General features: G+C 45.4%; 1 protein-coding gene across 1 annotated transcript in view; it reads left to right on the top strand.

Annotated features, from left to right (window-relative positions):
- Window positions 1-1,465: 1,465 nt before the first annotated feature.
- Window positions 1,466-25,423, top strand: part of MYBBP1A (MYB binding protein 1a) — a 56,545-nt gene continuing 32,587 nt past the window's right edge. Inside the window, exons 1-23 of the mRNA XM_014888011.2 lie at window positions 1,466-1,685; window positions 1,808-1,903; window positions 3,114-3,197; window positions 3,593-3,667; window positions 4,070-4,177; window positions 4,987-5,177; window positions 5,464-5,631; window positions 5,817-5,934; window positions 8,442-8,731; window positions 9,377-9,484; window positions 10,061-10,186; window positions 10,881-11,084; window positions 11,626-11,734; window positions 12,133-12,223; window positions 13,270-13,421; window positions 14,132-14,221; window positions 14,876-15,001; window positions 15,692-15,856; window positions 16,889-17,046; window positions 17,873-18,007; window positions 19,205-19,307; window positions 21,529-21,660; window positions 23,171-23,239. Of these exons, the coding sequence (XP_014743497.2) occupies window positions 1,497-1,685; window positions 1,808-1,903; window positions 3,114-3,197; window positions 3,593-3,667; window positions 4,070-4,177; window positions 4,987-5,177; window positions 5,464-5,631; window positions 5,817-5,934; window positions 8,442-8,731; window positions 9,377-9,484; window positions 10,061-10,186; window positions 10,881-11,084; window positions 11,626-11,734; window positions 12,133-12,223; window positions 13,270-13,421; window positions 14,132-14,221; window positions 14,876-15,001; window positions 15,692-15,856; window positions 16,889-17,046; window positions 17,873-18,007; window positions 19,205-19,307; window positions 21,529-21,660; window positions 23,171-23,239 (3,087 nt within the window). The 5' untranslated portion in view covers window positions 1,466-1,496. The remainder of the gene's footprint in view (window positions 1,686-1,807; window positions 1,904-3,113; window positions 3,198-3,592; window positions 3,668-4,069; window positions 4,178-4,986; window positions 5,178-5,463; window positions 5,632-5,816; window positions 5,935-8,441; window positions 8,732-9,376; window positions 9,485-10,060; window positions 10,187-10,880; window positions 11,085-11,625; window positions 11,735-12,132; window positions 12,224-13,269; window positions 13,422-14,131; window positions 14,222-14,875; window positions 15,002-15,691; window positions 15,857-16,888; window positions 17,047-17,872; window positions 18,008-19,204; window positions 19,308-21,528; window positions 21,661-23,170; window positions 23,240-25,423) is intronic.

The raw sequence follows: 25,423 nt of genomic DNA, 5'->3' as shown, positions 1-25,423 counted from the left end.
TCCCGCTATCGCTGCGGGCAGGGATCACAGAGATCATGGAAATGGATCCTGCTCCAGGTGTCACAGTCATCACAGTGATCACAGGGATGGATCCTGCTCCGGGGTCATTCCCTGCACTCCCGCGGGTGACACCGGTGCTGGCAGGATAGCAGCAACACGCTGAGTTCACAGGGCTGCTGGAGGATAGTGCTGGATTTTATTGCAAATTAAGACAACGGGCTGTACGCGAGAGTTTCACAGTGTCCTTAAAAAATACCATTCGTACAAACTGGTTTGTCTCCTTTTGTCGGGCCATAATTTAATGCTTTCTAATAAAAATGACAGATTCTCATACGATAACCAACTATGCCCCCACCGCCCCTGCCCCGCCGATCCCGGCTCACCTCGCAGGGTTTGCCCCTCTGTCCCCGTCGGGACAGGATCCAGCCTGGATCCATCCCGCCCTCCAGAGATGCGAACGGGCTGAGGGAAGCCCAGGAGCCCTGGGGCAGAGAAGGGACGGAGGAGCCCTGCGGAGGAGCGGGGCTGGGGGCAGCAGAGCGGCTGCTGCAAAATGTAGAACATATCAGGATTATCTTAATGGTCTTTAATGTAAGATATTTGCATATTTTTCAGTAAGAAAGGAGATCTAACCCTTGGGGCAGGAAGCAGCCAGCATCCCTTACTCAAGGACATCTTGGAACTAATAGGCATTAAGCACGTCGTAAATTCGGATGCTGGTATATGCCTGTGTATACTTTGCTAACTTAGCAAAAGACTCAAGGTCCATATATCCTATAGCTGATCTATGTTCATCATAATTCTAAAGACCCTGTGAAGACCCTTCCTCTCAGCATGTGTAGAAGTTAGCTGAGGTTATGCAACTTGTAAATTACTAACCAATCCCGATAGATGGGCAGTACTTGGGAAGTTACTCTGAACTTCTGAGTATAAATAATGGTGTGAAAAGCCCGGTGGGCTGTGCTGGATTTGCGGAACACCACCGAGCACCGCGGCTCTCGCAACTCTGAAATAATCAATCTATGTGTCCATAGAGTGTGTCACGCTTGGCTTGCGGCACACCGGGCAAGCAATCTGATTGTGTGGGATGAAGGGTCGAAGGAGCGAGGTGTAAAGGGCGGCTATGAGGGGAGCGGGGGCTGAGGGGACAGAGTGTGGGGCTGAAGGGCCGAGAGATGTTGAGGGGACCGGGGCTGAGGGCCCGGCAGGCGCTGAGGGGAGCGGGGCTGAGGGCCCGGCAGGCGCTGAAGGGCCGGAAGATCCTGAGGGGAGCGAGGCTGAAGGGCCGGGAGGAGCGGGGCTGAGGGCCCGGCAGGCGCTGAGGGGAGCGGGGCTGAGGGCCCGGCAGGCGCTGAGGCCCACGCGGGGAGCGGGGCTGAGGCAAAGAAGACTGAAAGCAGCGGCTCACACGGCGGCCCAGCCCGTCCCGCGGTGGCCGCGCTGCCCCGGAAGAGGCGGAGCGGGCGGGCGGCCCCACGTGCGGCAGCGCTGGCGGCATGGCGGTGATGGAGGAGGTGGAGGAGATGGAGCAGCGGGACAGCGGCGTGGCAGTGAGCGACCCCCGCGGGGTGCTGCGGCAGGGCCGCGCCTTCCTCGACTTCTTCTGGGACATCGCTAAGCCGGAGCAGGAGGTGCGGCTGGCGGCCACTGAGAGCCTCCTGCGGCACCTCCGGGAGGGCAAGAAGGTGAGGCGGGGGCCGGGGGGGCAGTGGGTCACACAGAGCATCCCTGCGCTCCGCGCCCGGGTCTTGCGGCCGGGCCGCGCTCGGAGCAGCCCGGGCACCGCCCAGCACGGTCTCTCTTGCAGGACGATGAGCTCAAGTACACCCTGAAGCGGCTCGTGGAGGGACTGGGAGCCACTCGCGAGGCCGCCCGCCCTGGCTTCAGCTTGGCCTTGGCGCAGGTCAGTGTTTCCCAACGCGGATCAGAACCGTCGGCAGCCTCTGTCCATGCTTGGGGTGTCTTTTGCTGCGTGTGCAAGGCTGGAGGGCTCCCTTCTGGCCTCTCCTGTGTGCACGTGGGAGGGAAGGCTCTCTCAGTTAACCCTAGTGGTTTTAAATGACGCCACACTGCTTTAGAAACTCTTACAAAGTTATGAACTATACCAATATCGCATTCATACTCCAGAATTCAGTCCTGCTTCAAGGACCTTGTCCTTAATTTACAAACTTTGACTAAGTTTTCAATTATTCTGCATTTAGTACTATTACTGCTTCTTAAAACTGTCTTGCTCTTGGTCTGGGTCGGTTGATGTGGGATATTTGAAAAGGTAACCCTTTAACAAACACTTCAGAGTTTTTTTCCTCCCCAATGGTTTAGTCTGTAACATAGCAAAGACTCCCAGCAGCTGGTATCACCAGTGGTGTGTGAGCTCATGTTATCTGAGAATTTGAGAAAGCAGAAGAGCCTGTGTCTTTCCTGCTTTGATCAGGGCATTGCCCATAATGAAAAGTTTGATTGCCTTGGTTATGGGATCAGGCAGTTTCAGCAAAATGTTCTCATTATTATTCTGTCACATACAGGGAAAGTCCCTAGAGTATCAGCAGATATATTTGTGTGTGCCTAGAATCCTAGAATGGTTTGGATTGGATGGGACCTTAAAAATCATCTTGTTCCATCCCCTGCCGTGGGCACAAACACCTTCCTCTAGACCAGGTTGCTCCAAGTCCCATCCAGCCTGGCCTTGAACATTTCCAGGGATGGAGCAGCCACAGCTTCTCTGGGAAACTTGTGCTGGTGCCTCTCCACCCTCACAGGGCATGATTTCTTCCTAATATCGAACCTAAATTAACCTTCTGTCAATGTGAAGTCATTCCTTGTCCTGGTACTCTGGGACTCCAGAGTCCTTTTGCAGCTCTCTTGGAGCCTCTTCAGGCACTGGAAGAAGCTCCTAAGTAATCATCCTGGAGCCTTCTCCAAGCTGCACAATCCCAGCTCTCACAGCCTGCTTTCTGTTCTCTACATCTTTACTGATCTGGTTGTCTTTATTCTGGCCTGATAAAGCAGCACATCTGCTGCTGTGCTGAATAACTGTTCAGCTCTATTATAGTTTAACCCAATACAATGTCATGAAATGGAAGAACTGCAAACAGCTATTCCATCTCTCTCCTCAGGTTTTGCAGGCTTTTGAGGAAATTCCATTGTGCAGCATTTTGGAACAGATAAAAGAAAAACACGATCTGGAAAAAGTGAAAAAAGTAAGTCAGCTCATGGCAACATTTGTCAACTGCTACTTTAAATGAATTGTTCTCTGTTCTTTGAAGTCTTAGTGTATAGTGTAATTTTGGGGTTCTTGCTAAAGCAAGTGACTATAATGAAATAACAAATATTTCTAAAAATTGGAAGTTGATGACATTGTCATCTAGCCCTGTTTTAAGTGAGATTTGTCAATCTGATGAAGAGGTAATTTAGGACAGTCCTTTAACATTGTGCAGGGGGTTGCTTTTCAGCATGTTCTCTTCCTGTTGTGGGGTGTTCAAGGCTGGATCTTCCTGCCTTCTTGCTCCACTGATCATGTAGCTGCATGTAAAATCTAGCCTCTGAGGACAGTAAGTAGCTTTTAACCTATTTTCTTTTTTTTTTTTTCTTTCAGAAACTTGTGAGAAATGCTGCTTTTGGGAATTTCTTTGGAGTTATGTCTCTATTCCAGTCTGGACGGCTTGTGAAGGTAACACTGATGTCAGGTGTGTCAGTTCTGGTTCTGGGGCTTCTGATGTGGAAAAAGGATTGACAGAGAAAGGCTGGGTCACTGGGTAATCCATGCAGTGGCACTTGAAGCATCAAGTTCAGTTCATTTCTCTCATCCATGGACTCTTTGTGCTTTTTTAATGTCTGTTGCTGAGTAGAATGTAGGAACTGTGTTAAATAGTACAGGAGGTTCCTACCACTCTGGAAGGAAGGGATCTGTTGTCATACCCAGCTGGAAAACATGATTTTGAAAAAAGCTGAGTGGCCTATCGTGTTTCTTATTACAAGTAGGCATAAACATCTAAAGAGTGGATTATTACTTGAGCATTCAGCTCAATTTCTGATATATGTCCTCTGGTTTTGGTTTATCTTTCCTTTCTAGGACCGGAAAGCTCTGCTGGAGAGCATCCAGCTTCTCCAGCAGCTGACAAATTACCAAACACACCTCAGAGATCTCCCACGCAAAACTCTTATTGACATCACCTCTGAGGTACAGGCACAGCTGTGGAGTTTGTGGGGTTGGAGAAGGAGAGGGCTTGGCTTTGGGGTCAGATTTTCCTTTCTAGCTGGAAGTTATAGGGGGTGTAGAAGAGTGAGTGTGAACGGTGGGAGCTGTCCCTATGCTGCCTCTGGGCAGATGCTTGTGTTCTGGGAAGGGTGCTCTGATTTAGCTTATTTGACTTCATTGTGGACAGTCCCACAGCCTGCTGTTTCCCATTTCCCTTGCTTGGATTATGTGTTAGACCATCTGCTCTTTTGAATAGATGTATACTGAAAACTCTGAACAGCAAGCCACCAAGCCTGGGCCTAAGGTTGCATTTTGGGCTGTTGGGAATGAAATAATGTAGGGACAAGGAGTAAAGAGCTCTGAGTATGTAGTTAAAAGAGAGTTTATTCCCTTTTTTTTAAGTGGATATTATTTGTAGATGTGAAGACTAGCAGTGTTAAATAAAAGTAGAGAGTTTCCTTGTCCCTGGGTTGCCCGGCTGTAGAGGCAAAGCAGTCAGACAGCAAGAGAACATTTGCAACTGGAGTCAGTGACCAGAACTACTGTCTGATGACAGGATATTGTCCTACTCCCCATGGTTAAGCACCTGGGACTGTCTGGCAGTCATGGACACATCCATTATTTATTTTTCATTGTGTCACCATAAAGACTCTTTCTAGAGTTTCCAGAACACTGCAAGCTTTTAGTAAAATGTCCTCCAATGCAGATACTTTAATGTACTTTCTGCTCTGCAAGTTTGTAAAATGCCCTCAGATATTTCTTACATACTCTTAACCCTTGTTCCTGTCTAGGTACCTGAAACTGTGTTTGAAGAGGTCCTGTTTGACATCTTGCAAAGTGACCTGTCTTCAGCCTTCACATCTCCAGAGAACCTACACCTTTTGCTTGTGGGTATGCAGAAATTCCCTGGTGTTCTGAAACCTAAAAAGCTGAAGAAGCTGTTTGGCTCACCTACTGTTGTAAATAAAGAAAATATTTCCAGGTAAGTTCTTAACTAAGGAGGTTTAAATGAACATTATTTTCCTCTTGGCTAGCAGTCAGAGAAATGTGGCTGTGGTTCTGATTCCTGCTTATATTTGCCACTGCAGGTGCTGCTGAGGGTTAGGTGTTAATTGTTATGCAGGTTCCCAAGTTAGACTTGTGTCATTTGTCCCAGGAGGCGCAGCCTGCAGTTCTCAGGAAATGTTCTGTGTCTTTCAGCAGGGTGAACTTGGCCTTCAGCAATTCCCTTTCAGGTCAGATCTCTCACATTATTTTATTTCTTCCAGGCTTGTAGAGCTGCTGAAAAGCGCTGCCAAGTCTGAGAAGGAAGACAAGAAATTGCCCAGTGTAGCGTTTGATTTGCTACAAGTTGCACTGAAGGAAGGTGCCTTTGAACTCTTCTGGAATGAAGTTGTGGAGAATGGGCTATTGAAGGAGAAATCAGGGCCTGTGAGGTTTGTTTTAACTTACACTGTGTGTTCTTTCCCATGTTATCCTTCTGTTTCTTGACCCAGAGGTTTTGACTTCCATCTCCCTGCCTGCTCCTGTACCCTGCCCCAGCACTTCCTCCCTGTCTTACCCCGTGTGTGGATTTATTGCTGTGCTTTAGCCTGAGGGAATGTTCTGTGTTCTCACTCAGTTACATGTGCTACCGACTGCTGGGCAGTGCTCTCCCCTTGCTGTCCATGGAGCAGCTGCAGCTGGTTCTCAAAGGGAAGGTGATGCTGCACTATGGAGAACACGTGGTAGCCACTCAGGTAGGTCTTTGGACAAACTAAAGGCCATTCTTGAGCATGAGTTGTCTCTGCCCTACTTCTAGTTTCAAATCATCTTGTATAAAAAAAGACCTGTCTGTAATTTTAGACTTTGAACTCTTACTAAAATCAAGGTTATTGTATGACCATGGGTTTCAGTGGACTGAGTATAGTCTGTGTTTGATTGTCATTGTCTACTTTAAGGGTGTGGAAACTGTTCAGCACTGTCCCACCTGCTTTCATTGCTGCTGCCAGGAAAGCTCTAATGATGGGGGAAGCAGAAGAAGGGCAGCCCTCAGCAAATTGACAGTGTCATGTGTTGTCCTTTAACAGTCCCTTTGCTTTTGTGTGTCCAGAAGCTCCTTTTTGTTTATTATTGTGCTGGGTGTTGCATGAACATTAGAAGGCAAAGACAAAAAGGGACAACTCGTGCTTTTGTTTGTTAGTGCTTGTTTCAATAAGCACATCTGAGGTTTAAGCACAAAATTTATTTGAAATTGGAGCTCCTCTTCTGTTTCCCTACTGGGAAGCCAGCAGACAACACGATTCTGCAATAAACAGAGGAAAAGTAAAAGGGGAATACTGATAAAAATGGCTTTTACTTGGCTTTTTGTGGTTACACAATCCCCAACCTTCTCACATGTACCCAAAATTAGTTGTCATCTCTTGAGAGAGATGGGTCTGTGTCATCTTTTTGTTCTGTTATCAGGGCAACCATAGGTGTGTGGGTTTGCTCTGCAAATACTGCATACTCTGATGCCTCCCTGAATGGACCAGCTTTCTCCAGGATTTATCCACTGGCTTAGTAGTTTTACTGTTTCTTACTTTAAGTGCTTGTTGCACAGTAAATTAGGCTGAGTTCTTCCATGTGCATCAATTTTTTTTTAAATTTGGTTCCTGTCTGAAACGTGCCCTGGGGGGACTCATTGTCCCCTGAAGACAATGAGACTAAATGGAAGAAGCTGCTAATATTGTTGATGATGAGAGAGTAGAAAAGATTTTAGTTTAATTTGAGTCTGGTTTTGGGGTTTGTTTTGCTTTGTTTCTTGACATAGGTTGTTTGTTTGGAGAAGTAAATGCTGTTACCTTGTACTTCCTGATGGTATTCTGGTGATTATTGGAGATGGAACTAGACAAAGCTGGAGTCTGATATTTGCTGGCAGTTATCCTCCTGATTCTACTTTTTTTTTTTTTTTAATCAACAAGGGAGCAAATAAACCTGATTTGCTTTTCTTGAGAGGTGCTTGATGAACTCCCTGTTGTGAGCTATTAGCCTGTTTACAGTGTCTTTCCTGGAGTTTTTCTCCCACTTTTCATATTGATGCACAAGTACTGAGTTCTCCAACAGTGGAAGCAGGAGATTGCCAAGTTGTGTTTGTGACATTTCTTTCAGGGTATTTATGTTACAATTGGATGGATTTGTAGTTAATTACAAGTTTATAGTCCCTTTATTTAAAAGACCAGTGTTCCCTAGAATTTGGCTACTGTTTCTGCTCCTGCCAGGTCACTGTATTGAGTGTGACAGTAGACCAAACAAATTGTTTTGTTAATTAAAAAAAGACGTGTTGGATTTTTGGAATGAGACCACCTCTTCAAGATTTCTCCAGTTAAACATTTCTATTTTTTTTCTAGAACAAGTTGAGTGAGATTGAACACTGTGGGCTGTTAAAAACCCTAAGAGAATGGGATGCATGGTGGAATGGGACATGTCCAGGTGGTCTCTGTGCTGCTGGACAGTGTCCAAGGCTAGCAGCCTGCCAGCTGTATGCCTTGTGGGGCAGTGGCAGGACCAAAGATAAAACTCAGCACAAAACAGCCACACCTCAGGGTGTGAGTTTTAGCTTAAACAAATCAAACCCCTCTCCTTTCAGAATGCCTCAATGCTTCTGAGACACCAGGGAGAGAAGGTGGCTTTTATTCTAAGCCCCTTAGGTCAGCAGGCTCCAGGGGTGCTAGATGAGACTGGAATTGATGGTGGGGAATTTCCAAATCCAGGGCAACTCTAAGGCAGATGATGTGAGAAACATCCTGGGACTTTCACCCAAAATAAAAGAGTTGATCAGCCCTGGAGCTCAGTTGCAGTGGCCAGCATGTGGTCCATCCTGCTGAAGCTTCACTGTTCTGGAAGGTGTAAATTACAGGGTTGATCTTGGTACATGTGTGGTTGCTTACGGTGGCTGCTGCTGTGAGAGGAAGACCATGAGGTGAAATCAATGGCTGACTGTAAGCCTTAGGACAAATATTCAGGCACATGACTCTAGTTTAATTACTGCAGCCAAATTCTTTCATGTGATTTACACTGCAAGTGTTCAAGGCCAGGTTGGATGGGCTTGGAACAATCTGATGTAGTGGAAGTTGTCCCTTCAGGCCCACGGCAGGGGATTGAGAATGAGATGAACTTTGAGGTCCCTTCCAACCCAGGCCTTTCTATGACTCTATGATTTACATTTACAGAGCCATTCAGTCTGAGTGTGAAGTTCCTGACGTGCTTCTTTGCCTGTGTTTTTCAGTTTCCACAGGGCTTTAAGTTTGCTGCAGAAATGGAGGGATATATAGATACATTTCTGAGTGGCTGCGATGACCCAGAGAGGCAACTGGCTGTGATGATGGGCTTCTCTACCCTTACCAATCAAGGGAAGCCAGTGATGTTGAGTGCTTCCAAGGTAGTCAGACACCTGCAGGCAGTGACCTTGAAAAAATACATCTGCTGGCTCAAAGACATGTTCCTCAGGCCAGACTTGGATTGTTGTTTAGACTTCTCAAGTAACCGGAAAAAACAGAACCGGGACAATGCAGACACGTGAGTACATGGGTATTGCACCTTCCTCTCAACATTGGCTGTTCCCTTGCCATGAGCTGACAATTGTTTATTTTCTCTGTCTCAGAAAGTTTAGCCCCAGCATCTGACTCTTTTGCTGGGATGCAATTCAATTCTGCAAATTCTGCGAGCATATTGAGAACCAGCCAGCCTGCCCAAAGCAGACTGGATCACCAAAAGAGCCTTTTCTCCTCTTTTTCTAGCCCTGACAATTGCTTTGGAGAATGTGTCTGCTGGTTTCCTCTTCGACTGCAGCTTCTCAAGTCTTTGTAGGAATTGTGCCTCTCTTTTGTCTGTGTATTCCACACACTGACATTCAGGCCAGGCTGTGTTACCTGGCCCCTATAAACCTCACTCTACTGAGTGCTGCAATCCTTGAAGTGCTTTTTGCTCATCTGTAGACACTCTGTAGGGTAAATAGATTGCCTTTTGCATAGTAAAAAGCAAACTTGAGAATATGATATCTCTTCTTTTGTACCCATTGCTTTGTTACTACATAACTTTGCCAGTTTTAGTGTGAAGCCTCTAAATATCTGAATGTTCCCTCTTGATGCAATGGGTTGTGCAGTGTGTATTCATGTTGGGTCAGTGTTCAAACTGCTGATTGTGTTCACCTCTTATTCAAAGAGCACAACAGAAGACTGCTCGATTGAGAAGGTGGATCATGCACCGACTGGTTAACATCACTGAGAGTGCAACAAAAAAAGAAGAGAGCCTTGTGATGGACATTGCCAGGTGAGACTGATGTAAAAGCACATGTGCTTGGGATAATTCTGTATAGCTCAACAGCATTATTCCAGATAAGCTGTCCCCATGACAATAGGCAAATCCAGTAGTGGAAGTGCTCCATAATAAATAATTTAGGAGACCAGGTTTTGTTTTCGAAATACCTTCTGCATAATGGGACTAACCTGTGTCATAAGTAGTTGGCATGTAAAATCACATTATTCCATTTATTTTCAGTAAGTTTTCCATTCCTGCTTGCCTAAACTGCATGAAGATATTATTTTTAACATCGAGTCTTAATAAGTATTTATCTGTCACTTAAAGTGTCTTGGAGGGTATGGCCCACATCTGATGGCCTTAGTATTGTTTTTTGTGGCCTTAAGTGTTGGTGCTTCACTTTTATGAAGTCCTGAGTATCTTTTTTTCTTCTTTACCCTGTGTATCTCGAGAAAACAGTCTCATTGTAAACTGGATTTTTTCAGTGCTTGGACTTCCATAAATGTGGAGATGTTTGGTTTGCAGTGGGCTGATTTTGCTTTATGACCAATTGGGTTTTAATTTTGTTCCTGTTTCTGTCTGTTCTAGGTTTTGCTTCTTCCATGCTTTCTTTGTTGCTAAGAAGAAGAATTCCCAGATAGCTGAGGCTAGTGTCCTTCCATCAGAGCCCCTAAATGAACGTGATCACACAGAGACAGAAAACTACTTCTTTGGGTAAGGATTTGATTGCATGTTTTAAGCTTGGAAATTTCTCTTTTTTTCCTGAGGATAAGGTCAGCTTGTGAACAGCAGGGCAAGAAGTTTGGAATGGTAAGCTGCTATTGGAGCATTTATTTGACTCCAGCACCAGGAAATGGCTTTTTTTAAGGTGATAAATTTTTCAAATATCCATATTTTTTTGTCCATGGCAAAACTATGAGTGTATGTGAGATGATATGGCAGGTGTGAAGATGAGCTCATACTGCTTTTTCCCCTTGCTTCTGTTGTGAGCTGGAAGGGGAAGGACCCAAGAGGGAGAGGCTGGGGTTGTGCTGGTGGCTTTCTGTCCACTCTGTGTGTGAGGTGCTGGTGACTCCACAGCCCTCCCTGTACTAAGGAAGGTAGAGTTGGTAATGGATGTTTTTAGATGGTTGCCAAACCTCAGTAGAAGGAAAGCAGAGGACATGGTGGGACACAGAGTGAGAAACAATTGAGATTAAAATTGTCCTTGAGAGCACCAGGATAATGAGCTCTACACTACTGTCTTGGCTACATGTGTGAGTTTGAAGTTGGGCACTGTCAGTCTGGGCTGCAGTGAGTGGCCAGAGCTCTGGGATGAGGGTGCTTTGCTGGTGAGCATGATTTTGGAAAGTGGGAGCAGGCCATTTGGTTCCTCTGACAGTAACATGGTGGCTGTCTGTCTTTGCAGGTTACTTCAGACACTAAACACCCTGCCTGTTTTGGGGGATACAGCAGAGGCTGCAGCCTTGAGAGAGAAGCATGTCCATGGTGTGACTGCAGATGGGAAGCTGTGGATCTTTCTCCTCGTTGAGTATGCCAGCAAGCTGCTCTCCAGTGAGCATGTCAAAGCTGTGAAACCTTTTACCAAGGAACAGAAGGATATCTGGGAGAGGTGAGGCATTTGGGTTGGTGAATTGAGAAAGGTGGGAATGCCCTGGTCTTGGTTTCTCCTGAGGACAGTAAAAGAGCTGTTGTATTCCCTTTTCCTCTTGCTGTTTGGTTGCTGTAACACAGCCATTGCACAGGCAGTGGCAGTTCTTTTTCTTCCCTTTGAGTATCCTGCAGCCATGGCTGGGTTTCAGAGTGTCTTTCTGTGTCTTTTCACCCCATTCCTTTCTTCCTCTTCCTTCTATGTGTTAACTATTTGATAGCCATGTCTTTTCTATTTTTGCTCATAGTCCTTCTCCCAAACATGATTGTGACAGTCTGCTCATCTTTTGATAATGCTGGTACAAGTAGTTTTTTTTAAACCCACATTCAGTGAGATACTATTATTGGGTTAAGATTGTGTGCTAAAAGAGTATCCAAATGCAAATAAATGAAATGCTAAGTACACAAAACAGTACTATAGTTTTGGTCATGTTTTAATCTGGTCATATGAGATGATTTGCTGTTGTAATTGTGAAAAACTCAAGAGAGGTTTCTTTCCTCAGAACACTTCAGTCTGTGAAGAATCTGCAGAAGAAGGAAAACAAATCAGACAGTGCCAAAGTTGGTGCCTTCCAGCAACTTCTGCTTTCAATGGCCATTCATCTTTTCAAGGTAAGATCTCTGCTGACTATTTCTGTAATACAGAATAGGCTGATAGCTGGGCTTTCTGAACACCAAGATAGGGAGTTTTCTGTATTCAGAGATCCAGCCTTTCAGAACCTCTGGCTTCTGAAAATGGGCAGCTGGCAGCTAATAAACTGTGATTCTTACACTGCATGCAGACGTGTAGTGGGCAAAGCTTGGCCTGAGCATTAGTTCTGCCCTGGATTTGCTGTGACTGCAGCAATTTTTACTTAATTTCATGGGTTTTTTTTCCTGCAAAAGAATTGTAGTTGATTGTAATATATGCATCTGTTTAAAGTGGTCCTTAGATTTGGAACATATTCCTTCTGTTGTTGGTGATAGTGGGGAGTTTTGATCCTGTTTACTGTCTGCTTGTGAACAAACAGAATCAGTCTGAAACAGTGGATGTTCTGAGTGACCTTCTGAACTGCACAGAGAGGGCCTTCAGCAAAGAAGCCAAGAAAAAGAAGAAGACTGGTGAGTCCTTCCTACACAAAGAAAGGGAGTGGGATTGTTAGTGGTCTGTCAAGGACAGAAGATGGCAGTTCTGCATTAGTGAAGCACTGTGCATTGGTTCTGGTCGTTACCTCCAGGAGAATCCCTTCTTCATTCTCTTTCTGTGCCATTCTAAGTCTTCTGCTCCAGCTCTCTGCACTGTCAGTGGGTTGTGTTCCTGTGTGCCTTGGAAAGGAGAGCTGAGCTCCATAGCTGCCCTTGTTTGGGTGAGCACTCCAAGGGAGTTCCTTTTCTTTGAGTCTGTGTGGGCCAGTGGCTGATGGTGTCTGCCTGGCAAAGCTGTGGACTCGAGCACCCAGCAGGCATGAAACATGTAATGTTCTTAGCTTGAGTTCTCAGCAAACTAAATATGTCCTCTGTGTATGCACAGCATGTTTGGAGATGGAGGCTGATCCTTGCTTAGGGCCTGTGGACCCTCTAGGGTGGGACTTGACCAGCAAAAAACTTGATCATTTCATTTCCTCTCCAGCTGTGGTCTTGTTCTCCTGAAATCTGTGTAAATCAATTTAAAGGCACTGTGAAAATAAAAGCTGTAATTCTTTGGTGGTTTGGTTGGTTGTAGAGCAGGATTCCCAGACTTTTGGACTAAAGGACGAATTTCAAATGCCATCACTTTTCATGGGCTGCTGTGACTTCTGATTTCACTGAAACACTATAAAATGCATATGCTTTTGCTGACCAGATGTTAATTGCTTTAATGTAGCCAAGTAGGTGTCATGTGACTTGCAGAACTGCTAATCTAAGTAATGATTTAATAAATACAGCTTTTGTTACCTAGGAAGCCGTGGTCAAAAGCAGTTACCTTTGCAGTGGTGAAAAGACCATTTCAAGCATTTTTCTCCCTGTAGTTTCTCCCTCCCAGCCTTCTGCTCTGGGTTGCTGAGTGGGTACTTTTAAGAATCAGCTGGAAGGACAATTACAGTTTTTATTCCTTGGTGAATTTTTCTGTAGTTTCTTACTGATATGCCAATTCCTCTTCCTGTCATTGTTTGTTTGTTCCTGTGCAGACAACTCGGAGCCAGGATGGGTTGAGGTGATGGTGGAAATCCTTCTCTCCCTCCTTGCCCAGCCCAGCCTCCTCTTACGTCGCATTTCCAAGAGTGTGTTTGTGTCCATTTGTCCTAACCTGACCAAGAGGGGCTTGCAGCTGATCCTGGATGTAAGTGAGGCACTAGCAGGGCCTTTACTGTTTGCCTGGTTTGTCCCTAACAGATTTATTTATAAGCATGTCTCAGTTTTGGGTTTAATTTACAGTCTACTTGATTTAGGAAATGTCTGATGATGTGTGCTACTGCATTTAAACTGTAGTTTAGAGAGAGTTGGGGCTATTTCTTGTTTTTGTGGGGGATGTGATTTTTTACAGGAGCCTGAGATCTGCTAACTTTAAGCTGTATTATTTGGTAGTTTTAGGCTGAAGAAGTTCCTGGGTCAGTTTATATAACTGGTAGATTTTATATGAGTATAAATGGTAACATCTATTTTTCTTAGAAAGGTGCTTTTTTCATAGAGGTGCTAAAAATAAGTGACACTAAAAATCTGAATTGGTCACACCACTAAGAAAGGTGATGCCTACTGAGAAAATACTATGGAGATTGCAAAGATGGGCTGTCAGGTACTTTGTGGGAAACCTAATATTTCGTTTGGAGCAAACCAAGATGTACAATGCCACCAGCCTCTTCAGATTTCTCCACCTTCTTTGTTACTTACAGAAAGAACTTGGCATGTCAACAAGCAGAAAGTTAATGTTCTTACTTAAAATTCTGTTATTCAGCTGGTTTGCTGTGCTGAAATTTCTGTCTGTTGCACACAAGAAATGTTTAAAAAGAAAATACTGAAAAAATACAAGTCCTTTTTTTTTTTTTTTTGTAGGTTTTTGACCCTAACCAAGAGGAAAATGAAGAAAGTGCAGTTGTTGTGATGGAAGAATCAAACAAAAAGACCAAATCTGCACAGGACACGGTAACTGTGCCATTGCCAGGGACAAACACTTCATATCCTCAATGTTTAATGTTTCTCCTGAACTGTGTCAGTAGATTAACATCATTTCTCTATCTGAGGAAAACGGCTGTCACTCTATTAAGATTTATTTTAAAGGTTCCACACACAAATGGTTTGTTGGAAGTGCATGCCAGTGTCTCTTGGCCTGGTGTGGCCAGTTGAACAGATGTGGATGGTTGAACAGATGCCTTTCTGAGAAGAAATAGCTGCATCCTGAAATGAGCACAGGCCTCTCCTTTTTGCAGCCACAGATGGAATTGTGGCTGTGATGCACAGCCAGCTGCATTCCAGAGCTCACGTTTGTAAGGACTGTAGAGATTCAAGTCGTGAAGCATTACAGGCATCAGCAGAGAGGAGGGTCAGATGGGAGCTGTTCTTTGGAAGCTTCTCTTTGATACTTATTTAATATGACAGAGAAGTCTGCATTATATTCCACCCTTAGCTCTTGTGGAGGCCTGGTACCCCATTATCTGAGGTGTCTGTACTTGGATGTGAGGGCTAAAAGGAAGGCAGTAGGGGAGGGGAGGGTTGAGGTTTTATTTCTGAACAGTGACACATCTGAGAATTGAGTTGGGCTTGTATGGTGGGCTCAGGAAATGAACTTTCCTTCCTTAGGATGAAGAAGGAAGTGAGGACTCCTCAGATGAAAACAGCACTGACAGTGAGGATGAGGAGAATGAAGAAGTTGATGATAATTTTCGCAGTCAGCTGATGAAAGTTCTCCAAGCAGGGAATACTTTGGTATGTTTTCACTGCCTGCCTTGATACAGATACCAGGGAGGTTGGGATGGTGAGAGATGATCTAGTAACCCTCATCCTGCCTGACCTAATGCAGTCTCAGCCCTTGCAGCCGTCCTTGTATGGCACTTGAAATAGCTCAGGGTCTTAGGTGAGCTGTGGGAATAAGTCACTTGTCCTTTTATTTATTGTTTGTATGTCTTGAGCACTTTAGCTGGTTCAGTCTAGCCTGACACAGCTTGTGCTCCTGCCTGTAGTAAATGAGATTGATGTGAATTTAAGCACTGAGATACTGTTATGTGTCTTGGCTGGCCTGTGTGGAGGAGTGTTCCCTGAAGGCCACTCTGGAGACTTACTATAGGAGTGATAGAGTTTGCTTTAATGATTCCAATAAAGGTGGCAGACATAGCAATATGTGAACATCTTTACTGAAGGAGGAACAGCACAAAGGTCAAAACCTCAGTCTCTTTCCTCTCCTGACCCTCTCTACCTGTTAGTGCTGTGCAGCCAGATTACCTTATGAGAAATATAAGTGAGATTTCTCATGGATCTGAGCGTGTTTTCCCTCCCTACAGTATTATTCTGGGTTAGCTACATCCCTGCTTGAGTCTGGTCTTGGCTCTGGTTCCCTCCTCACTCTCTTTTTGAAGTGTATGAGTTGATGTGTTGGGTTTTGTCTTCTAAAAACAAAAGGAAGGAGATAAGAGTGATGAAGAGCTGGATGATGACGCTATGATGGCTCTTGACAAGAACATCTCAGCCCTTTTTGCTGAGCAGCAGAAAAGGATCCAGGCCAAGAAAGATGAGAAAGACAGAATGCGGAAAGAGAAGATCCTACGGAGGGATTTCAAGGCTAAGGTGGGAGAGGAGTGTTCGATGTGAAGACCTCTGGCTTAGTAGCCTGTTAGTTGAAGCCTATGCATGCCGTGAGCTGCCTAACACTAAACAGCTTGGACATTCCTATATGTCATGAGCTCCTGGAAGCTGGGACTGGATTGTTCTGGCTTTGTACAGCACCTGGCACAGCACTGCTGGGGTCAGTGATTGAGGCTTCACAGGCCTGTTTGAAAACCAGGATTGTGCTGTTAAAAAGTGCTCCAGGGTTTTCATTTGCTGATCTGAAATGCTTAAATTGATAAGATTCTTTCCTGCAGCTACCCAAAAATGTCAGTTTTTTTTTTCAACTGGACAAACTTGGTGTTCCTTAATGAGACATGCATAAAATGCCTCGGGTCATTTTGCAACATAAGCTTTTTTGTGTTGTGCCGGTAAAATCGGAGAGGATTTTGATAAACTCCCTGGTTAGTTGTGCCTGTAATGCTGAGTTCAGGCCGCCTGGTGTCAGTATGGACCTTCTGGGACATTGCAGCATCCAGGGACAGCTCCAGCCGCTCCCAGACAGAAATGGGCATCAGGAGTCAGGTTAGCCAAGGCTGGATAGTGAACTGAGCCAGTGACTCTACTGCATTTCCCTTCTGATGCTGGTCTATAAAAAGGCTGATATCATGCTAATGCACTGTCTGTAATTCAAGGGGGGCTTGCAAGGGTGAGAGCTGTCAGTGGTGCTAACAGGGACCTGTGCCAGGTTAGAGTGACTGCAGGTCTGGCCAGGTGACACTGATTCTTGTAATTGTTTTTTCTAAATGGTGTCACTGCATGAAATAGAGTTGGAACCAACAGACAACTCTTAAATATTCAGTTTCAAATTTTAATTTTCAGTTTTCCATGCCCTAACAATAGAAATGATACCAGAATGTGTACACATCTCAGCTGTAAATAATTTTATTCAGCCCCTTCCAGCTGCTCCACAGCATACTGGTAGGTGCTCTGGGTAAAACCATCTTGTTTCCCTGCCTGCTGTACTCCTCACATGGATAACTGTGTTTGCAGGTGTTGGATCTGATTGATGTGTTCCTGGTAAAGCAAGCAGAGAACCCTTTGGTGTTTGATATCATTGAGCCCCTGCTTCAACTGATTGAACAGTGCATGAGCTCAGACTCTGACAAGCAGGAGGTTGACATCCTCCAGAAAACAGCTAGTATCTTCAAGTAAGTGTCTTTAGACCTTCAAATAATAGACAATGACTTCTGATAAACAGCTGTGGAATTGGCTGAACACCAGGAGCTGGTCTCTCTAAGGTTGAAGGTAATTGCTATGCTTAGAGATGCTGTAGGTTAGATTACCAGCACCACACACATACACAGTGCTTAGTCATAACCTGCAGGAAAGGAATTAGAATCTGGATTTTCTAGGCTAAAGGACTTGAAATGTCAAACCTGTTTGCAGGTGGAAGCCTCAAGAACAAAGGTATTTTAGGTGTGGAGCCATGTCACTGAATACCTCCATGGGCCTCTGACCTCTGAGTCAGACCCACAGCGCCCCAGGCTTACAGAGTCGCTGCTGTGGCTGGAACAAACTCTCAAAAAGTTATTTCTGAGACTGGCAGAGTGCAAATTCTCTGTTCAGGGCCAGAAGTGAGGGATTATACCAGCTAGACAGATATAACACATGGTGTGTCACATGTGTCCTCTGTGCACCACTTCTTGGCATCCTCAGCACTCTCTAAAGCATTTTCAGTGCTGCACTCTCGCCCCAGTTGAGAAGTAACAAGGTTTGAGGTAGTCAGTCCCCTTTGTGGGAGCTCTGAAGGAAAGTCTGCTCTAATGCCCAAATTTGTGCTTGAAAGTGAAGAGTGTTAAGTGTCCTCACCCTCCTTGCCACAGCCATGTGCTGCCCACAGCTGGCATTGTCTGTTATCACTCACTGTGTTCTGGTTTGTTCTCACTCACCCTGATACAGTGATAAGTGTTGCTGGCCACTGTTCCCCGGAGCTCTCTGTAGTAATGGCTTTGGGTTTGTTTTGCTGCTGTGCAGGAACTCGCTGTGCCGCAATAAGCAGTACTGCAAGAAGGTGGCATCCCTGCAAGAAGATGTGCATGCTCTAGTGCAGAGACTTGTCAAGAAAGCCTGCAAGCACAACGACTCTGCAGTGGCTCTCTATTACTTCAGGTGAGTGTTTACAAGGAGCATCTCTGCTGATGCTGTGAGATCTGAGCAGATGTGATGTGTGTTAAGAGGTCTGGGAAGCAAGAGCATTGCAGAAGGCTTGGTACCAGCATCTGTGTCTTACATAAGGACTAGTCAGTCCTGGCAGTCTGAAGCATTTTCAAACATGCCTGTTTTCTGGTGATTGTCTTCTATAACTTCTGTGATACAGAAATGGTCTGGTATAGCACTGCTGCTGCTGCTGGGAAGTGCTTTCTTGATGCTTCTTCTGGGAGTAATGCAGTGAGTGCGATTCAGTGGGGGATGAGTGTAATTCCCAGTCAACCTGTGATGATTGTTTTTTAAATATGGTGTTTACTGTCTCCATTACAGCACAATGAAGGCAATAGCCATCGAGTCCTGACTGTACACACCAGTATTTTCTCCTTTGCTGTAGAATATAGGAAAATTAGGATAAGCCAGATATGTGTTTGTTAGAAAGATGAGTGATCTTGCTCTTCTCTCGTGTATATAGGAATGCCATTTACCAGCAGGCTCTCTTGTGACATGCAGCCAGTTTCATGAGGACTTTCCTACTCAGTCTGGGATTTTTCAACTCAGCTGTATGTGCAGTGGGTACCATGTTGCATGGTCAACCCAGTGCCATTGGACATCGTTGGCTCTGCAGCACATCTCCCCCATGGCTGTGTAGGGACTGTGGTACTTCTGGCAACATGGGGCTGGCTGTGTATGCTGCGTGGCTCCCTGACAGCTTCCCAGCAGGGGCAGTTCTCAGTGGAGCAGTGCCAGGAAATACTGCATTTTCCAAAAGCACAGAGGTCTGCATGCTCTCCCCATGGATACACCTGAGTTCTCCAGCATGTGGCAGCTGAGGGCTCAGAGGCCATGCTGCAGCACTGGCTGAGCTGGGCAGGCTCAGAAATCCTGGGCAAGGTGCAGAGCTCCTCCAGTAGTGTCAGTCAAAAGCAGGAGCTTGAGCATGAGTGAGGATTTCTGACAGTAATGATACATAAAGAAATAATTCAGCTTCCCAAGATTTCTTTATCTTTCGGTCTGGCCAGAGTGGGTTAGACTGAGAGAAGGGACCCTCTCAAATCCTGTAACCATCTTTGCTACAGAGTAAGCTGCCTGTGCCACTTGGCCTCTGCCCTTGTGTACTTCACTGTGGTAAATGCTGTGTTCTCCCCTTTTCTTTTATAGTGCCTCGTTATACCTGCTCAAGGTGTTGAAAGGAAACACGTCACCAACTCTTCCTCCCCCTGAGCCTGAGGAACAGAGTGACAGAGCGAAGCAGGCATGTCAGGTAAGATACCAGGCTGCTCCTGAGGATGTGTTTTTTGCCAGTAAAGCTGCATTACCTGGTTCTGCTGAGTGGGCCGTTCTTGTTCATTGTCACTGGACCTGCTGCTTGCAGGTACCTGTCTACATGATTTCCATGACACTGCAAATTCCCCATCCCTTTCTGGCCCTCACCTTCCTGCCTTTCAGTGCCTGCTTGCCCATAGGCACAGGGGCTGCTGATTCAATGGATCCAGGCTAATGTCTAGAGAAACCTCATGTGTATTTGTGCTGTTCTCCTCCCTGATTTGCTGTTTTTTCCATTAAACTCCTGGCAGTCACTCTTGAGAGGGTGCTAAGGAGCAGGAAGACACAGAACAGTGGTGGATGAGAGTAAACTCCTATTCCCCTGAGGTTTGGGCTAAGAGTCTGTGGAGCAGCCCTGATTTCAGTGGTAGTTATTTGGAGGGAGACGTCATCTGATTGTGCTACAGGTGTCCATTACTAGAGACCCTTAGTCTGATCCCCTTTCACCTTCTGTCTCTGCTGCATTTCACAGGTCTCAGAGTATGGTGACCCTTTATGTTGGGCAGCCCACTCCAGTCACCTCTACTAGAAACTTATCAAGTAGTGTCTCAGTCTCACCAGCTGGCCCTGACCTTGCCTCTGAACCCCTCAAATTGAGCACAGGATTTAGTGCCTTAATCTTGCTGACATATTGTGGGGTAGACTAATAAACAGAGCTCCCTCATGGAAATTACACACACTGAGGTATTACAGGAGGCTGAAAAGACAGACAGTGCTTCTAGGGCTGAGTGAGAGGCAGAGGGTGTTAATCCAAGTAGCTCCTGTGCAGTGCTGGCTTTTTGTGAAAGAAAAACAAAATGGGAGATCTGGGGGTAATACAAACAACATGCTTGACTTTGAGGCTGGAGTGAGGCATGCTTCACAGCATCCCTGTGCAGTTTCACAGGGAAGCCTCTTATTCCAATGGGAGCAGAGCTCTGGTTCTGACCAGGCAGGGACAGAGCCAGAGCTGACATGAGCTGCCAGTTTGAGGGAAATGACAGCTCAGTTCATGTGATGCTGCTGATGCTGACATTGTGTTGAGGCCAGGGAAGTTTTGCAGTGGTGAACCAGAGACAGAGGTGTGGTGTGTGTCCAGTGAGCTGTGCTTTGTGAGCATAATTTAGGGCTTTTTAATAAGCAGGAAAGTGGAATTAGAGCAGACACTAGGATGCAATAGCCAAATTTATGGAAAAACTATAAAAGAAATTTTTCAGTAAATATACGCATGGAAGGAGAAATCAATTATTTCCCCTGCAGACATGTTTGTCAAATAAATGCTAAGGAGAGACACTCAACTAGAAAAACTGAGGTCATATTTCAACACCCATCTTCCTTGTTCCACTTCAGCCTGTGTTAGGCTGCAGTAGCACTGTAAGTTTGACCTGAGAACGAGACACCACATTAACTTGCCTTTAGATTTCCATGGGGCCATGGAAAAATTCCTTGGGCAAAGGTTCACTACCCTGAAGATTACAGCTTTTTCCTCCTGGGCCCTAATTTTTCACTCTTCCCAAAGAGCAATACTTCCCTGGCAGTAGGACAACAGTCAGGAATGTTGGGGTACAGTGCTCCACACTTGGCTCTTCCATGACTCCTGTTTGTTTAGATCCATGTAGCCTGAGCAGGTCTCAGCTGGTTGCTGTGTGTCTGGGATTCTTGTTCCCCACCAGAGGGGGATATTGGAGCACGGACACAGTTTTGGGATTGCTGGATCCCCGATGAGTGCTAGGGCTTGTCTGCTGAGTACCTAGGAGTCCTGGACATAGGTGCTAAGTGTATGTAGGTACAGATAGGTACCTACACTAAAATCTACAGATACAAGCAGCTCTTCAGCTGAGAACACCAAGTGCACAGCCCAGCTACTGCATGATGGGCTTACAGTGCTCTGTGAGCCAACCACAAACCTAGAGCACAGCCCCCACACTACCTGGACTGTGTGCAGTCCTACTACACACAGTGTAGTGCTGCCCTTCAGTGACAAGGTCATATGGCTGTCAGTGCTTGGGAGAGCATATTTGGGGCCCACTTGGCTTTTCTTCATGGTTCTGTGTCGTATCTCAAGCATCATTAGTTGTTGGAAAAACCTCTTAGAACTGATGAAAATTAATTTATTCATTGTTAGTGATTCATTCTTGTGTTTCACTGGAAATGCTTTTGTTCTGTTTTCTTCCCTGCAGCTTTTGAACCCAGGTTGTTTGAACGTGCAGCAGGTGGCTCATATCTATCGGGAGGCACTGACCCAGTTCCTCAGTAAACGGAACAGTCCCCTTACATTCTCCATGTTCCACGATCTCTTCAAACGCTTCCCAGTAAGTGCTGCTGCCTGTGTGCTCTGTTGTCTTCTGCTGGCTCCAAAGTATGATTATAATTCTGGGCAAAGCAGGGAGAGAAACTTCTCTGCTTTACTGCGCACTTTTGAAATTGCTGTGAGGTTTCCTTGGATTTTCACCTGCTCAGACTCTAAAACTCTGACTCAGTTTTTATAGCAGCAATGCAGGAGGCCAGGATCTTATTTATGGTTTGGACTGAGATACTGCATGCAGAAGGCAGGTGAACAGCAGGCTGCTCTTAAAAACATAGCCTAAGAAACTCTAATTTTTTACCAGTATTCAAGACAACATGGATGAGCAAGGTTTGCACAAAGGCAAAACAGGTCACCTTGTCTGAACAACCAAAGTAGCTTTGTCCATCTCTGCTCTGACTGCATGCTTATTTTTCTCAGTTTTCTTCCAAGAAGGCTGAGGAGTGTAAAGTCTAATTGGAATCTAATCTCCAAGCCTGGTAGAGAGTGCAAGTGTCTGAAATGTTTGAGATATTTCCTGCAAGCTTGACCTGTGCCTGGGGCTGGTCTCCTCTATGAGGACAGCCAGTTTTTAAGAAATAGCCCATGGGCCTGAATGTCATACGATTCTTCAGGGGTTTTTAGGTCAGAGCAAGCTAGAGACAGCTGCCAGAAGGCCTTTTAGAATTGATGTCTGACGTGAGGGTGGGAGGAGATGTAGGCTTGTGTAAGTGGGGGAGGATGCTTTCAGACTGAGGGCTCCATCCAGGAGAGAGTTCCTCTGCTTGCCAGGTTTCTTAGGACACCAGGCCACAATGCCTCGTATGTAAATTTGAGAAATGGAGGGAGAACAGGGTTGTATGTTGCCCACATGAAGAGCAAACTTATGATCCCATCTGCAGCTTTCTAAAGCCTTTGGATTCCATATGACTGTTCCTTGTAGAATTGTCTTTTAAAATCCACATCCATGTGTCTTTCTAAATACCTCCAGGGGTAGTGACTCAAACACTTCCCTGAGAAGCCTGTGCCAGTGCCTGACAACCTTTTCAGTGAAGAGATTTTTCCTTATACTTAATGTAAACCTCCTCCTCTGGTGCAACTTTAGGCCCTTTCCTTTTGTCCTGTCATTTGTTCCCTGGGAGGAGAGACCAACCCACACCTGGCTGCAGCTCAACATGTTCTTCTTTGCCTGGGACTGGGGGTCTGCACAAAGTGAATTGACACTACAGAAAGTGTTGGCCAGATGCAGACTTTAGTTTTCACTTGGCAGAACATAGGGGGTGAAAAGTGCTTGCCTGATTTTTCCGGGTGAAGAGTTTTGCTGCTGCTTTTTGTTATGATCAAGATTTCACTCAGAGCTGGTGTGAACAAAGCTGTTAATTTTCAAATAAACTGTTGCTGATTTCTGGGCACTTTCCTTTCTTGTGTCATTTTCTTCTTACTCACGAGGCTGTGTAAAATATAGACTGTTTTGCTTGAAAAACAAACCTGTCTGTCAGCAAACCACTAATAAGAGACTGTGTCTTTCTTTGTTACAGATCATGTGTAAGCCATTAGTAGATACTCTTGTTGAATTTATCACAGCAGCAGCCAGGCAACATCAGCAGGTAAGAATGAAAGTAAACAAACAAAGCTGTATAACAGTCAATCACAGAAGTCACTTAAATATGGCAGCTCAGATGATTTTTAATATGTTTATAATATGCTTTTAGGGCTGCCCAGTTTTGGAAGTGGCTTCTGTGGGGGCAGGGCTTTTGCAAACCCTGCCTTGCTGCTTCAGGTGTGTGAAGTTATGGAAGTACCACACAATATATCCACAATCATGGGGGTTCTTTGGTAGCACCTCCTTTAAAAACTGCCTGCAGCTCTCAGGGTTGAGGCCTGATTGTGGTAGGGTTGACTCCAGTTGTTTATTCCTTGATTACTTCCTTCTCAGTAAGATGTTCCTCTCAGTATTAATGGATATGCTGTAGTCCCTGCCTCCTCGTGCTTCCTTGAGGTCAGGTTCTTGAGTCTGTTCTGTTCCTTGCTAGCTGTCCTGCATTTTATAGCCTGTGTGCTGCTGTATTTACTTTAAAACCACCTGTACCACAGATCTGATTTTTGATGGTTGGTTGCCTGTGCCTGACTAACACAAAATTAGTGGAGCCTTATCAATAAAACATTGCAGGGTGAGTGCACAGCTCAGTGTTGCTGGAGCAGGGAATGAGGCCTGTCTGGATTTTCTCTGCAGTGGGGGGGCCTTTCACACAGTTAATAACCAAAACCCCTCTAGGCCAGTAGCACTGTCTCAAACTTTCCCACCCCCCAGCTGTACCCTGTGTCTGCCCCCTGCAGAAGTGCATCCTAGATTGATCTTTCTGTTTCATAAATAGCTGTTTTATTGTTTCTGATCATGGCAGGGAATGTGAAGGGGTAGGTATGTGTTTGCAGAAAAAAAAAAAAAAAGAAAGGGAATTGAGCTCTTAATAATTTCATGGATGGTAATAGATGGTAATAAGGATGTGTTACACAAATAAATTAATTGTAAGGCACATACTTGATCCCATCCTCAGGAGTCCAGAGCAGCATCCCAAGCAGGCAGCTCCATTATGTGGGTATCTTTGCTTCTCCACAGGGAATAGCATTCTCCTTCTAGCAGGGCTTCCACAGAGCTGCTGGAGCTTTGTTTGCAGAGCATGTTTGCCTGTGGGGGGGAGGAGTAGGGAGGACATGTGGAGTGTGTGGGATCTGGGTACAGAACATGGATCTACTGCTGTTCAAACAAAGGCACATGGAGAGAGCTCTGGAAAGCCTGTGGAGCTTGGAGTTGCAGCTTTACATTTTTTTCACAGTGCTTCCTTTTCAGGAATTCTGGCTTCCCAGCATCAAATGCCCAGTTTGTCAGGTCTTCAATTAAATTTTCTCGTTGATTCTCAATGCAAATGTGTTTTGGTATCCTAGTAGGTAGTGTAGAAGTCAAGTTAGGTGGGTGTATGTGGCAAAGTGAGATTGTATGTGGACTGTTGGCTGTAGCTGATGATGCAGGCAACTGGGTCTTGCACTGCTGCTGCCTTTCTGTGCATCCTGTCTCCCTCTAAAACCTGGAGAGCAGCAAACCCTCAGCAGCAGTGCTGTATCTTTACAGACAGAGCTGTTTGGAGCTATTGATGGGTGTTACAGGTCTTTCTGGGAGAAATGTTACATGTCTGCTTTGGCCTGGGTGCTTGCTGTAGGGTAGGGTGTTTTGGAGATATTTAAAGGTGACATTTTGATGCAGAATTTAGCAAAAGAAAAGGAAGCTTTAAAACTTTAGATATTGTGACTGACACTATGACCCTTTTTCCTCTGACACTGTTCCTACAGGCCTAAAGGAGCAGTGAGGTTCAACCCCATGTTGAAGTAATTTGTGAGATAAAACAACACTTTGGGGCACTCAAGGCAGTTTTAAGTGTGGCTCACAGTGATTGGGTTGGTAGGCTTTCTTAGCAGTAATCTCAACCTGTAGAACAGGTTTAAAACTGGAAGGGTGAATTTGCAGTGGTCTTACTGAGACTGAATTTGAGACTGAAGTCTCCAGTACCTATGGCCAAGTTCTGCTCCTCTGATGTTACTGCCAGGGCACAGATGCCTGCAGGAGACAGCAGTTTCCCCGGAAAAGGAAAGAGATGGAGAGATTGGTGTTATTTGTGAGGGGGTGAACAGAGGCAAGGGATGTTTTAACCCGGCAAAGGGGGTTATTGTCCCACTCTAAATTAATTTAGTACCTCTTTAAACCTGTACATCAGAAAGATACAAGATGAGTGTGACAG

The sequence above is a fragment of the Sturnus vulgaris genome, chromosome 21 (genome assembly GCF_052056855.1).
Source record: "Sturnus vulgaris isolate bStuVul1 chromosome 21, bStuVul1.hap1, whole genome shotgun sequence".
In the NCBI taxonomy this organism is placed as follows: domain Eukaryota; kingdom Metazoa; phylum Chordata; class Aves; order Passeriformes; family Sturnidae; genus Sturnus; species Sturnus vulgaris.
This window is presented reverse-complemented; position numbering and strand designations above follow the sequence as displayed.